Source organism: Oncorhynchus tshawytscha, linkage group LG04 (genome assembly GCF_018296145.1).
Source record: "Oncorhynchus tshawytscha isolate Ot180627B linkage group LG04, Otsh_v2.0, whole genome shotgun sequence".
Classification (NCBI taxonomy): domain Eukaryota; kingdom Metazoa; phylum Chordata; class Actinopteri; order Salmoniformes; family Salmonidae; genus Oncorhynchus; species Oncorhynchus tshawytscha.
In genome coordinates, this window is record NC_056432.1 from 42,838,505 (window position 1) to 42,853,455 (window position 14,951).

The 14,951-nt window shown below is 42.3% G+C and overlaps 1 protein-coding gene across 2 annotated transcripts in view; it reads right to left on the minus strand.

The window, feature by feature from the left end:
- Positions 1-11,683: 11,683 nt before the first annotated feature.
- Positions 11,684-14,951, minus strand: part of noxa1 (NADPH oxidase activator 1) — a 10,118-nt gene continuing 6,850 nt past the window's right edge. Inside the window, exons 11-16 of one of the 2 annotated variants that reach the window (XM_042320753.1) lie at positions 14,861-14,951; positions 14,591-14,703; positions 13,366-13,526; positions 13,090-13,195; positions 12,756-12,879; positions 11,684-12,639 (exon numbers count right to left, since the gene is read on the minus strand). The exon at positions 14,861-14,951 is cut by the window's right edge and continues 54 nt beyond it. In XM_042320753.1, the coding sequence (XP_042176687.1) occupies positions 12,494-12,639; positions 12,756-12,879; positions 13,090-13,195; positions 13,366-13,526; positions 14,591-14,703; positions 14,861-14,951 (741 nt within the window). In that variant the 3' untranslated portion in view covers positions 11,684-12,493. The remainder of the gene's footprint in view (positions 12,640-12,755; positions 12,880-13,089; positions 13,196-13,365; positions 13,527-14,590; positions 14,704-14,860) is intronic. The other variant, XM_042320754.1, reaches the window with a different exon arrangement.

The following is a 14,951-nucleotide window of genomic DNA, read 5'->3' on the forward strand; positions in this document are numbered from 1 at the left end:
GGAATCTCCACAGACTATTATCCAAAATATATTTGAAATACTCAGAACACCTGTTTGGATATCGTCATCGCACTGACTCGTCTCGCAGATTAAGTTCAAAGCCTACACAGACCGCTTGCTAAACTAAAATGATTCAATCACGGATTTTACATCATAATAGACCAAATATCCTGTGCACACTCCCTGTGTTGGAGCTAACCAGCTAGCTAGCTAGCCATTGCTACCGTATATACCGCAAGTGTTTGAACCTTTTGGCAGTGACCTACAGTAGACTATTGCATCAAACATTCTTAACATTCTTCCAGATCTCTCTTGCTACATGGACTGGGAGAAATAATTATCTTTATCAGCTGTCACCAGGTCCGGTTCATTTTAAATCCATGGGGGGGCCACAACTAGTATTACTTTGGAGCCATAATAACACAAGGTAAATTGGTCCTACTACTGTACGAAAATGCATCTGAAATGTAGACATCAACAACCGTTGTTTTATATAATAATACATGAAAGACATGCGCCCCCCACATACGACATTCAAGTGTATCCGAAATGCAGCCATAGCCTCACTGGAATACCGGAGAGGGGGGCTCTGAGCTCTGAGTGCCCATGTGCCTGTCATCGATTAATTTAATATTTAACAAATCATTTAGACAGTAACACTACGATAAGTAAATGATAAATCTTTTTAATTTCCACATGTACTAGGAAGCTAAGTATTTCTTTCTTGGGCTTCAAGAATGTGACTGATCAAAGTGCCTCATGCCTTGAAAAATAAATCATTGAACTGATTGAAAGTATGTGGATATCGGTGAACAAATGCCGTGGTCAAGGCTACGACGGCGCCAGTGCAATGAGTGGCTTACTCAGGTGTCTAAAAGCGCATATCAGACCAAGAGGCTAATGCTTAGTTCTTAGGTAGTTCTTTATGAGTTTTAGTTTAGAAAACAATCTCTCTGCAGAAGCGACAGTTACAGGGATGGTTCAAAACTGCTTGATTACGGTAGCCGAAATCTCGACGGCCCCCAAAGAACTTCACTGGACGTTATGCAAACTGGAAACCAAATATCCTGAGGCTGCATTTATTATAGCTGGGGATTTTAACAAAGCAAATCTAAGGACTAGGCTGCCGAAATTCTACCAACATATTGACTGTCCTACTCGTGCTACTAAGACTCTCGACCATTGCTATTCAAACTTTCGGGATGCTTACAAGGCCCCCTGCCCTCCTTTCGGCAAATATGACCATGACGCCATCTTGCTCCTTCTGTCCTATAGGCAGAAACTCAAACAGGAAGTCCCCATGCTTTGTACTATTCAACGCTGGTCTGACCAATCAGAATCCACGCTTCAGGATTGTTTTGATCACGTGGACTGGGATATGTTCCGGGTAGTGTGCGGAAATAATCTAGACACATATACGGATACGGTAACTGAGTTCATAAGAAAGTGTATAGGAGATGTAGTACCCACTGGGACTATTAAAACCTACCCTAACCAGAAACTGTGGATAGATGGTAGCATTGAAAGCGTGATACACCACATTTAATAAGCAAGGTGAATATAAACAGTGTAGTTATTCACTCTGCAAGGCAGAGTATAGAGATAAAGTGGAGTCACAATTCAACGTCTCAGACACAAAATGTATGTGACAGGGACTACAGACAATCACGGACTACAAAAGGAAAACCAGCCAGTTCGCCGAGACCGATGTCTTGCTTCCAGACAGGCTAAACACATTCTTCGCACGCTTTGAGGATAACACAGCGCCACTGACGTGGCCCGCTACCAAGGACTGTGGGCTCGCCTTCTCTGTGGCAGACGTGAGTAAAACATTTAAACGTGTTAACCCTCGCAAGGCTGTCGGTCCAGAAGGCATCCCTAGCTGCGTCCTCATAGCATGCACAGACCAGCTGGCTTGCGTTTTTACGGGCATACTCAATCTCTCCCGATCCCAGTCTGCTGTGAAAGACTATCACCCCGTAGCACTCACCTCTGTCATCATGAAGTGCTTTGAGAAACTAGTCAAGGATCATATCACCTCTACCTTACCTGCCACCCTAGACCCACTTCAATTTGCTTACCACCCCAATAGATCCACAGACGATGCAATTGCCATCACTCTGTTTAAGAATGCTGTTTATTGACTATAGCTCAGCATTCAACACCATAGTACCCCCCAAGCTCATCATCAAGCTTGAGGCCCTGGCTCTGAACCCCGACCTTTGCAACTGGGTCCTGGACTTCATGATGGGCCGGCCCCAGGTGGTGAAGGTAGGAAACATCATCTCCACTCCACAAGAGTGCGTGCTCAGCCCCCTCCTGTACTTCCTGTTCACCCATGACTGCATGGCCAAGCACGCCTCCCAACTCAATCATCAAGTTTGCAGACGACACAACTGTAGTAGGCTTGATTAGCCTACAAGGTGAGGGCTCTGGGAGTGTGGTGCCTGGAAAACAACCTCTCACTCAACGTCAACAAAACAAAGGAGATGATCGTGGACTTCAGGAAACAGCAGAGGGTGCACCCCCATATCTACATCAACTGGACTGCAGTGGAGAAGGTGGAAAGCTTCAAGTTCCTTGGCGTACACATCACTGACAAACTGAAATGGACCACCCACACAGACAGTGTGGTGAAGAAGGAACAACAGAGCTTCATCAACCTAGTCACCTAAAACCCTCACAAATGTTTACAGATGGACAATTGAAAGCATTCGGTCGGGCTGTTTCACCGCCTGGTACGGCAACTGCACCGCCCCCAACCGCAAGGCTCTCCAGAGGGTGGTGCCCAACGCATTACCGGGGACAAACTACCGGCCCTCCAGGATAGGGCTGGGCGATATACTGTATTTTATGATATACTGGTATTGATGCAGGGACCGGTTTGGGTTTTTACTTCTATACCGGTATTTGAATGTTTGGTTTGTTAAATGTGATACGCCATGTGTAATTTAAATTGTCATAGTTTACTTCACTACTTGAGTCATCTCTCTCTGCTCTTTCTCTCCATGCCACTTTCTACACAGACCAAGCCACGCTCCCTGTCACTCAAGGAGGGAATTTGATGTTCCTCAACCACGAGACACTTGTGTTCAGTCTGCATGGTCAATGCAGCACATGAAACAATGTTGATGACAACAATGCTGTTTTCACTTTGCTTCTTAATATAAATCCACTAGCGTTCTATAATGGCACTATTAGTTTGTGTTTCTTACATCAACAAACAGCTAGTTTGTCTTTTCGTTGCAAGTGTTAGAAATTAGATATGTAGCCGGGCGAGTCGGTCAAGGATCGATTCAGACAAGGTGGTAAATTGTATGACAAGCGACAGTTTATTCAGAGTGAAGATATCTAGAACAGCGTAATTACGGCTCTCCCGCTGGTTCGTACGGAACTGCAGACAAAGAGACCGTTACAATCAATACATCACTTATATATAGAACAGAAAGTAGGTTGATTCTGGAAGATCGGATCTTTGGATTGGTTCAGCTGGGGTGTAGTATGTAGTCTTCCGCCATTGGCTCAGTTGTCTGTCCGTCATCGTAGAATCCTCTTCGGGCACACAATGTTCAGCTATAAAGGAGATTATGTGTGTGTGCGCTGGTTTTGGCAATTAGTGTAATGCGGGAGCTATCCTGTAGGGGACCCCAAAGGCTTTACTTTGAGTCGTAGCCCTATATTAACAATAGTTTGGTCACCTGTATAAGAAATAGCATTTCTCTACACAAGTTGCCCTAAATCTTGTGAGATGCTATTTGTTAGCCGCTAATAGCTAGCTAGCTAATAAATGTGCTGAGTAAGAGCAAACGCAGCTAGCTAATACAGCCTGATAATACTATTGATGGTGTGGACCTAAATCAGCATGTTGTTTGTGCAACAGTATCTTCTAAATCAAAGAGGAATATGCAAAGCAAGAATATGTTAGCTACATGAAGTAGCTAAGAGAAAACATGCAATGTAGCCAAAGCTTATAGGGAAGTGTTACCAACTCCTCAGTAAGGAAAGTAGCAACTGGCTGTCCTAAAAGTCGCTAGAAGTTGCTAAATGATGTCATCACCTAATTTGCATAATTGACCATGCGCATGTCATTGTTAAGGACGCTGTAGGAGAGAGGAATAATGTCGTGGGAGAGACAAAAAATGAGAAAAAACACCTTAATATGTTTAGAACTACAAATGAGCAAGCTGCAGAGAGTGGCACACACAGCAAATAAGAACCAGATATTTGAGGTCATACTCCTCCTTCAGCACTTTATGGACCCCATTGTTAATCCCCGTCATAACAGAGGCATTGTCAATCCCTATCCCCAGGAGTTTCTCTTTTTTAAGACAACACTTCTCTCGAGGAAAGCAACAACAGCATAGGGCTATAGATTTGGCATCTCCTCCCTCCAACTCAACAAGCCCCAGAAATGTTGATACAATTGTCTGCTTGGTGTCACTAAAGTACCTTATCACAACCCCCAGGTACTTAGAAACACTTACATCCGTGGACTCATCGAGGAGGCTGAAACGCTGGTCACCCACAACTGCGACCAACATTTTCAGAAAGTATGGTGCTAGAACACCATTAATCATTTCTGTGCACTTTGAAGTGGGTAGCAGCAGTGGAGTCTGAGAAAGCAGCTCTACATGCTTCTCCAATGTCAGCATGGAACAGTGTTCAGCGAAAGCTAATGCCATGGTGGCCTCAGCCTTTTTTGCAGAGTCTATTTTTTTAACCATAAATAGCAGCTTGTTTTGCCCTTTGAGTATGTTTTTGAGTTGTCGTATTTTTTTACATCACTAAGTTTGGTGTAGAAATCAGCCTTACAATGCAGGCAGTATGCCTGTGTATCATCTCCAATAAACGGCTTCAACCAGCCTTTGAATTCAGGGTTTGATTCCCACTCCTTTCTGTATTTTTGAGTGTATAGTTTGACTGAGACATGATGAGCTAGCCAGCTGGACGTTTAGCTTATGTCACAGAGAGGCACACACACAGTGGACAAGGTGAGTAAAGTGACTGAGGCTGTGTGAGTCAAATGCAGTGATTTATTTTTGTGCAGTGGTTTATTTTAGACAAGAAAACATTTTACATTTACATCCCGCCCTGAATGTATACCATGGCGGGATCAGCCAGCGGCGGCTTCCCGCATGCGTTATTCATTTGCAGTCTGGACGTGGAGGGGTGAACATCTCCTGCTCTGACTGCAGCTGGGAGGGACTGCTGTGCGAGGACTGGGCCGTCTGTGAGTGCTTTGGGATGGGGGTGGGGCCCACGGCAGCACCCGCTGCTCGTTGAGAAGAGTAAGAACGATACGTGCTTTCACGTCAGTCTCCAAAAGTCTCCAATAACACAAGAAAAAGTCGCTAGTCAATTTTTTAAAAATGTGTCGCTAGAGGGGTCTGAGTGGCAACACTGTATAGGGTCTCATAGGAAACATTTCTCAACACTTCAGTTCCTATCATGTCACAATAACTCCTCCCTGCCATTTTAATTCGTTGTCATCTCAAACAACACTATTCAAAGTGTCCACTATTATATTCTAACTATAGAATTAGAATAGTCATTCTATTTCCATGATTCCAACAGTTTCACTCTAATTCGCAAGTCAAATCGCAATTGCAACATTTGGTTAATTAAAAATAAGTCCTAGAATATTTGCCCATATCGTGCAGCCCTACGTGGCAGTGTGGAAATTATCTCATTTGAGCAGTGGTGTGAAATACTTCAGTAAAAATACTTTCAAGTACTACTTAAGTCGTTTTCTTGGTGTCTTTACTCTACTTTACTATTTTTTATTTTTGACAACTTTTACTTCACTACATTCCTAAGGAAAATACTGTACTTTTTACTCCATACATTTTTCCTGACACCTAAAAGTACTCGTTACATTTGGAATGCTTTGCAGAACAGGAAAATGTTCCAATTCACGCACTTGTCAAGAGAACATTCCTGGTCATCTACTGCCTCTGATCTGGAGGACTCACTAAACACAAATGCTTTGTTTGTAAATTATGTCTGAGTGTTGGTGTGCCCCTGGTTATCCGTACATAAAAAAAATGTAAAAGAGAATGGTGCCATCTGGTTTGCTTAATATAAGGAATTTTAAATGATTTATGCTTTTACTTTTGATACTTAAGTACATTTGATCAATTACATTTACTTTTGAAAACCAAATCCTTTTAGACGTTTACTCAAGTAGTATTTTACTGGGTGACTTTCACTTTAACTTGAGTGATTTTCTATTAACGTATCTTTACTTTTACTCAAGTATGACAATTGGGTACTTTTTCCACCACTGCAATTGAGTGCAGGAAATGCAGAAATGATAAAATTGCTGAAATTTGTTTTGGTTGAAGTTGAATTGAACAGTATAAAACAATCAGAATGGAGAAAGACTAATTGAAATCACTTAGAATGTATGTGTTGCCACCCTAGGATCACTCACTACTCGTAAAGCAAACGTAAAACTTGTATTATTCAAAAACTAAAAATACAGTCAAATACTGTCATACCGTCCAATTTGTAAAAAAAATACCATGATATTATATTTTTGCCATATCGCCCAGCCCTCCTCCAGGACACCGACACCACCCGATGTCACAGGAAGGCCAAAAAGATAATCAAGGACATCAACCACACGAGCCACTGCCTGTTCACCCCGCTATCATCCAGGAGGTGAGGTCAGTACAGGTGCAACAAAGCTGGGACCGAGAGACTGAAAAACAGCTTCTATCTCAAGAACATCAGACTGTTAAACAGCCATCACTAGCACATTAGAGGCTGCTGCCTATAGGCATAGACTAGGAATCACTGCCCACTTTAAGGAATGGAAGACTAGTCACTTTAATAATGTTTATGTATCTGGTATTACTCATCTCATATGTAGATACTGTATTCTACACTATTCTACGGTATCTTAGTCACTTAATAATGTGTACATATCTTGAATTACTCATCTCATATGTATATACTGTGTTCTATACTATTCTACGCTATCTTAGTCACTTAATGCTTACATATCTTGCATTACGCATCTCATATGTATACTGTATACTGTTTTTTCTGTACTATTCTACTGTATCTTAGTCCGTTCCGCTCTGACATCGCTCGTCTATATGTATATAGTCTTAATTCATTCCTACTTAGATTTTTTTGTGTATTGGGTATCTGTTGTGTAATTTTTTAGATATTACTTGTTAGATATTACTGCACTGTCAGAGTTAGAAGCACAAGCATTTCGCTACACCCGCAATAACATCTGCTAATCACGTGTGACCAATACAATTTGATTTGATGCAGCACTCCATCACTCTCCTTCTTGGTCAGATAGCCCATACGCAGCCTGGAGGCCTGTTGGGTCATTGTCCTGTTGAAAAACAATTGATAGGCCCACTAAGCGCAAACCAGATGGGATGGTGTATCGCTGCAGAATGCTGTGGTAGCCATGCTGGTAAGTGTGTTTTAGTAGTAGTAAGTGTGTCCTCCTCCATGCTTCACGGTGGGAACCACCCGTGTGGAGATCATCCACACGGTTGGAACCAAAAATCTCCAATTTGAACTCATCAGACCAAAGGACAGATTTCCCCGGTCTAATGTCCATTGCTCGTGTTTCTTGGCCCAAGCAAGTCTCTTCTTCTCATTGGTGTCCTTTAATAGTAGTTACTTTGCAGCAATTCGACCATGAAGGCCTGATTCACACAGTCTTCTCTGGACAGTTGATGTTGAGATGTGTCTGTTACTTGAACTCTGTGAAGCATTTATTTGGGCTGCAATCGGAGGTGCAGTTAACGCTAATGAACCTATCCTCTGCAGCAGAGGTAACTCTGGGACTTCCTTTCCTGTGACAGTCCTCACGAGAGCCAATTTCATCATAGCGCTTGATGGGTTTTGCGACTGCACTTTTAAAGTTCTTGACATTTTCCGCATTGACTGACCTTCATGTCTTAAAGTAATGATGGACTGTCATTTCTCTTTCCTTATTTGAGCTGTTCTTGCCATAATATGGACTTGGTCTTTTACCAAATAGGGCTATCTTCTGTATACCACCCCTACCTTGTCACAACACAACTGATTGGCTCAAATGCATTAAGAAGGAAATCAATTCCACAAATTAACTTTCAATAAGGCACACCTGTTAATTGAAATGCATTCCAGTTGACTACCTCATGAAGCTGGTTGAGAGAATGCCAAGAGTGTGCAAAGCTGTCGTCAAGGAAAAGGGTGGCTCTTTTGAAGAATCTAAAATATATATTTTTTTGGTTACTACATGATTCCATGTTTTATCATAGTTTTTATGTAATCAGTATTATTCTACAATGTAAAACATAGTCAAAATAAAGAAAAACTCTTGAATGAGTAGGTGTGTCCAAACTTTCGACTGGTACTGTATATATATTCTTTGCTAAACAGGTGGGGCTCAAAACAGGTGGGCTCTGGGATGCAGACAAGATCCTCTGCCCTTATACCTTTAATTCACACAGACTCAAGCTTCTATCTTTCTGCCAGTCCACAACCCTATTAAAAGAATATTACTTTCTGTTCAATGTGGGTACTAAGGTAAAGTAGGCCTATGTAGTCCTCCACATATAGCCTGCGTCTCAAATGGCACCCTATTCCCTAAATAGTGCATTACTTTTGACCAGGACCTATAGGGGTCTCTTCCCAAGGGGGGGACACACACACACACACATACACCACAAATATACATTAACACACAGAAACTGCAAATCCTCCATATAATTAATCTCATAGGCCTAATAGTACTGTAGAGCTCTTTTTTACTTGCACACATTATAGCTGGGTCGCCCCGTCCTGTCCCTAGGGGTCCACCACCCTGCAGTGCCCCAACTCAACACACCCCACTCAGCTTTAGGATCTTAGTGAAACATTCATTTATTGGTTTTGGATGTGTTAGGCCAAGGCCAGAGTGACAAGCAACAGGACAGCAGACCCCCAGGGTCAGGACTGAGCAGCCCAGCAGCTAGGGATTGCCTAAATAGGTATCTCCCCTGACATGGGCATGTTTTCAATACAGGCTCGTTTACTTGTCCTGTATTCCATATGATGCATCAAATCAAATTTTATTTGTCACATACACATGGTTAGCAGATGCTAATGTGAGTGTAGCGAAAGGCTTGTGCTTCTACTTCCGACAATGCAGTAATATCCAATGAGTAATCTAACCTAACAATTTCACAACAATTACCTCATACACACAAGTGTAAAGGAATTAATAAGAATATGTACATACAAAAATATATGAATGAGTGATGGTATAGAACGGCATAGGCAAGATGCAATGGATGGTATAGAGTACAGTATAGACATATGAGATGAGTAATGTAGGGTATGTAAACATATAAAAGTGGCATTGTTTAAAGTGGCTAGGGATACATTACATCAAGATGGCAAGATGCAGTAGATGGTATAGAGTACAGTATATACATATGAGATAAGTAATGTAGGGTATGTAAACATTATATGAAGTGGCATTGTTTAAAGTGGCTAGTGATACATTTATTACATCAATTTTTCCATTATTAAAGTGGCTGGAGTTGAGTCAGTATGTTGGCAGCAGCCACTCAATGTCAGTGTTTAACAGTCTGATGTTCTTGAGATAGAAGCTGTTTTTCAGTCTCTCGATCTCAGCTTTGATGCACCTGTACTGACCTCGCCTTCTGGATGATAGCGGGGTGAACAGGCAGTGGCGGGTGGTTGTTGTCCTTGATGATCTTTTTGGCCTTCCTGTGACATCGGGTGGTGTAGGTGTCCTGGAGGGCAGGTAGTTTGCCCCCAGTGATGCATTGTGCAGACCTCACTACCCTCTAGAGAGCCTTGCGGATATGTGAGGTTATTTTCCTGACACCACACTCCGAGGGCCCTCACCTCCTCCCTGTAGGCCGTCTCGTCGTTGTTGGTAATCAAGCCTACCACTGTAGCGTCGTCTGCAGACCTTATGAAAGTTGCCCAGTATACCCATAATCTTGTAATAAATCAAATTTAGTGATACATGAACTTGACATTTCTGCCATCTATTGTGACATTGTTGGAGGATAACCAACCTTTTCTTAGCTGCTATAAATGCTCGGCTACACAGTTTCTTCCTTTCTTTCTACACAGTCTCCGGTATCAACATTGCCAAGCAAACAAAAACAGGCAGAAGGGAGAATTGGTAGACATGCTGAGATAAGAGATCATACTCTTTGCCAGAATTCAGCCAGCCTTCACAAGACCCTAACATATACAAACATGTCCCATGTTGTGTTTTACACCTCCAGCAGAGGAATGACATTTCTTTTTTTTCCAGTATCACTGGCATATAGTATGTTCTATGGATGGTCTTAAACTACAGTAATTTATGTCTGAGATTATATGAACATGACTGGGCATTCAAACATATCTGTATCCATTCATCATCATCATCAATAGCTTTTCCTCCGATTTGTTGTTTTACATGTCATCTGAAAAATGCCTGCGGGTGGCGACAGAGATCATTGCGACTTGGTCTGCATCTTTCATGCTGCGGGCGGTCAGAGAAACGTCTTTGGGATTCAAATATTTTTGTTGTCCTCTATATTATTTGGAAAGGTTCCGCTTTCTGCTTTATATGCGTTAGCCTATCTATTGTATTAAAAACACATCTTTATTCACACTCAGAATTCGCTGTTTCATTTTGGTAGCCTACCTCTCCTAGTTGGGCGTGAGAGTTCAAGTGCGCCTAGTATGTCTGGTCTCGTTAAAATAGAGTAGGCTGCATACATGGGTGGAGAATCACGTGGTAGTTAATTGAAATATGAAATTAACTTAAATATGATTAGACTGTAGTTTACTACAGTGTCTGTAAGTAAATAGGCTTTTGATAATGGAAAGAAGTGGAGGGCGCTCAACCAACGTGAGTCAAAGTGCAATATCTTTCTGGAATCATCATTGAGGAAAAAAGAAAAGGCACACAACATGCGCAAAGGTTAGACTACTATGTTAAGCGAGCGTTGAACCTTTTCATTTTCAATAACTATTGATTATCTATTTATTTGTCTCTGCCTTGTAAAAGCTAGACTATATCCTATAGGCCTATGCAAAATGTTGCTGTCGCTGTCATAATTCTTGCTGCTTCAAGTTCAGTAGCCATACCTGCGACATCAGGTGCGTGTGTGGTCTCAATTAAATACAGTAGGCTATAGCCTATGCATGGGCGAAGAAGCACGGGGCAGTTATCTTTCCGAGGAAATGTACTTCCTAAATACTTTACTACATTGCCTAGAAATATATCACCCATATTTCTCCTTCTGATAATCTTCCAACTCCTAAAAGGTAGGCTATACAAATAGCTCAAGAGAAAGTGCAAGTCTCTCCTACTCTGCTCTCTTCAAACTACATCTAGCATACTGGCTGCCCAGTAATACAGATAGCCTAATATTATGGCCATGTGCTGAATCTTTGGTAATTTAAACTATTTCTTAAGTTATTTTTGCGCATCTGATATAGCCTATAGGGCGCAACATTTCAGGGACCATGGCTGGCAAGTAAGCTGAGTCACATAGCCTAAAATAACATTGAGGGACTGGAACAAGTTCTTGCAGTAGCAGGTGGGAGTCAACGGTGCAGGCGGTTGCAGGTGGAGTGCGATATGAAAAACTGCAGATTAAGAAATCGGTCCTGCTCAGACCTCTACTGTGCACCATGACAGTGGAGCCTGTAATGTTAGAGCTGTTTATTACTGTGTCAGTGTGAAAAGCAGGGAATTAGCTAGGGAAACTGATAGATCAATAAAGTTACATTGCCATACTGACTAATAAAAACTCACATTGCACTGAAAAAACATTAGAATATCAATTCTCAATCATTTGGCTGAAGGTTTCATCATTTGATTCAGGTCTAGTGTCATCAAAAATCATAGCTAACATTAGCCAACCTTTTGCCAGCTCTCTCTTTCTAATGGTACATCAAGTTGTGAAAGCTTTACAAGTTCATTTACTTCTGTTGAAACAGAACAAAACGAAGGCTAAAAAACATTTCCATACAAACAACTGCTGTTAGATAGTAATAATAGCCACCTCATATCGCTATCTGATAGATAGCTAGATGTTAGAACTGACCTGGCTGTGGTAGCTACAGTACTAGCTAGCGTGGCTAATTCATTCACCTCAGTAGCTAACGTTACATGTCAGTTACAATACTAGCTCAGCACTGCGAATAAACACTAGTTGCCTTGTCAGTTACATCAGTCGCCTAAAGAGTAGCCAATTTTTACAACTCTGTGAAAAAGCGCAACACATACACACTGAACTATGCTCAACTCTTGCGTGCCGGTCCAGCCAGCCTTCCAGAAGCTTTGCCTTCAGACAGCCTGTCAGCCTGCTCTGTGGTATCCAAGCGGTCCTAAATCCAGCTGGCTGAACACTCCAAACAGCCTACCCGACCACTCGGAGGCATGGTCCTAAAGCACACCTTTGCCTCTTTTTGTATCACATTGCAATGATACAACTGGGGGGGCAAAAATGCAATTTCAGAATGTGGGGGGGACATGACCCCCCCCGTCCCCAGTGAAAGTTGCACCCCTGGTTGTGGGGGTCTCTTCTTCCCGGTAGGCAAAACAGCTGGGGAAGATGCCAATGTAACCAGCACAGTGTCCCTCCAGCCACTCCTCGTTGACTGGTAGACAGACGGGGGAAAGAGGGGGGGATAGAGTCATTTGTCAGAACAGGAGGTTACGTACTTACTGTGCACTTAAAAAGCACAAGACCTCATAATTTCTCATTCTCCATTACCTTCACTGAGAATGTCAATAGAGTCTCCCTCACTGAACTCCAAGTCCTCTGGGCCCTCTGCTGCATAGTCATACAGTGCCACCATCTGGTAGAGAATGGTACGGTTGTCCAGGCGGTCCTCAGTCTGACACAGGGAGAGCAGAGGAACATATTATTTACTCAGAAATTAGCCACACAATACATTGATGAATTTAAATTCAAAATGGCCCTGTGCTACATACAGTATATTGTACTATTGATTATTCCAGAGGGATACACTATAGGTCTTTGTCCAAAATGGCACCCTATTCCCTATATGCTGTAATACTTTTTGCCTGAGCCCTGTGGATCTCACCTGGCACCACAGTGTGGTTCTGCCTGCCTCTGCCACCTCCAGCAGGGCCCTGAGCCCCTCCTCCCCATCCAGAGGCTTCAGCACCTGGGAGCCATGCTGCCTGTGTCTGAGGGGAGAGGAGATAAGGAGAGGAGGAGGAAGGAGGGGAGGAGAGGGAATGGGAGAAAGGAAGAGAGGGGGGGGGGTAAAGTGGACACACATGAGGGTGAGTGGTTATATTTTTAGTGCGATAGCAGCACTGAAATGACAGAAATGGGTTGGCAGGTCTGCAGTTACCTGAGGCGCAAGTGTGAGGCTGGCTGCCCCAATTTGTGTGCAATTCTCTCCTGTAGGTCATCGTATGGCGTGCCTAAAGGGACACTCAGAGCCACGGTGTATCTGTAATGCACCTTTACCACCACAGACCCAGCCTCTGCTCCCTGGGGTGAAGTGGGATCCTGTGAGAAAACATGTAAATTCTATGGCATGGGAAGTATCTGCACAAAAAAAACTAAAACAAATTCTGCAAAAAGCACTTTCAACATGATTGTATAGGAAACAAACATGAGTGAATGATCATAAGGAAGCTTTCAGAAAAAATGTATCTCCTGACAGTATAACTGGATTGGCAGCTTTTGCCTGGACAGAGATGGGGAAGTCTAGACTAGTGTAGAACACTCTCCCTGAAACCTCTCTTTCCCCTAGCCAGCCAGTCAGGCATCATATTGGAAAGTATAACAGCCTTCACACGAGAAGTCCATTACATTTTGGCACAGGCATCAGGGAGATTTTAAGAGGTAATTTCTTCTTATGAAAGAAATTCAGGTCACTGACATGCTGAGGCACAAAATAACATATTATTTTATCTGACATCTCCCTCCCATAGGCATTCTCTGGACTTAATCAGGGCACATCATCAGCATTCTATTCATTACACCACTACAACACTTTATGAGTCCTAAAATGATTTTCTATTTATACACAACTCCATCAGAATAATGTATATGTAAACCCAGCTGGAAGGAAGTATAGTATAACATAGTTTGTGGGTGTCAAGTGATTACTTCTGTACACCTGCACATTGAATAAGGTGCTGGCACTGACCTGTATATACTTACATTCTCATGCTTCTTTAACTCACATTGTAGTTGTTGTGCATTTTAAAAAAAATATATATATATTTCTGTAATTATCTATATTATTATCATCACCACTGCTTTGTTGGGAAATAGCTTTCAAGGTAAGAATTTCCCTGTACTGTTTCATACTTCTTGTTTCCTGTGCACATGGAAAATAAACTTTGAAACCTTGACCCTTATTTGAATCATGCTGATACACATTCTGTGAGATATCCTACAGTACAACTTGAGGACAGATCGACTAAATATTTTCACCTGCTATCTTTAGAGGAATAAATTACATGATCATAATCTTCATTTTATCTTTAAATGTATTATTTCGCTGGTGATTAACAGCTACAAACTCAGATACAAACACTGATTAAGTCAGGCCCTTCACTCACCAGTTCAGTGGGGCTGTCTACTGTGGATGTGTACTTGTGTAGCGGTGTGGAACTGATTGGTGGGTGGGTGGCAGAGGCATAGGATGGTGGTGGTGTCTGTCTAACTGGGCTCTCTGCAGATGAATTACAGTACAACATTAAAACACTCAGTGAAGAGGCTTTCAAAATGATCAAATTTATACCGGTAGTACTGTACATGGGCATGCCAGAATGACGACTGTTATAATTAAATAAACAACAAAAGGTGCTTTAGTTTAGATGGATTCTCGCCTGGCTCCATCCCCTTGTCCTGTCCTCTGCCAGAGGGGTTAAATGAGTTGAGCCTACCCGGAGGAGATGCTTTGGGGCTGGGCTGGTTCTG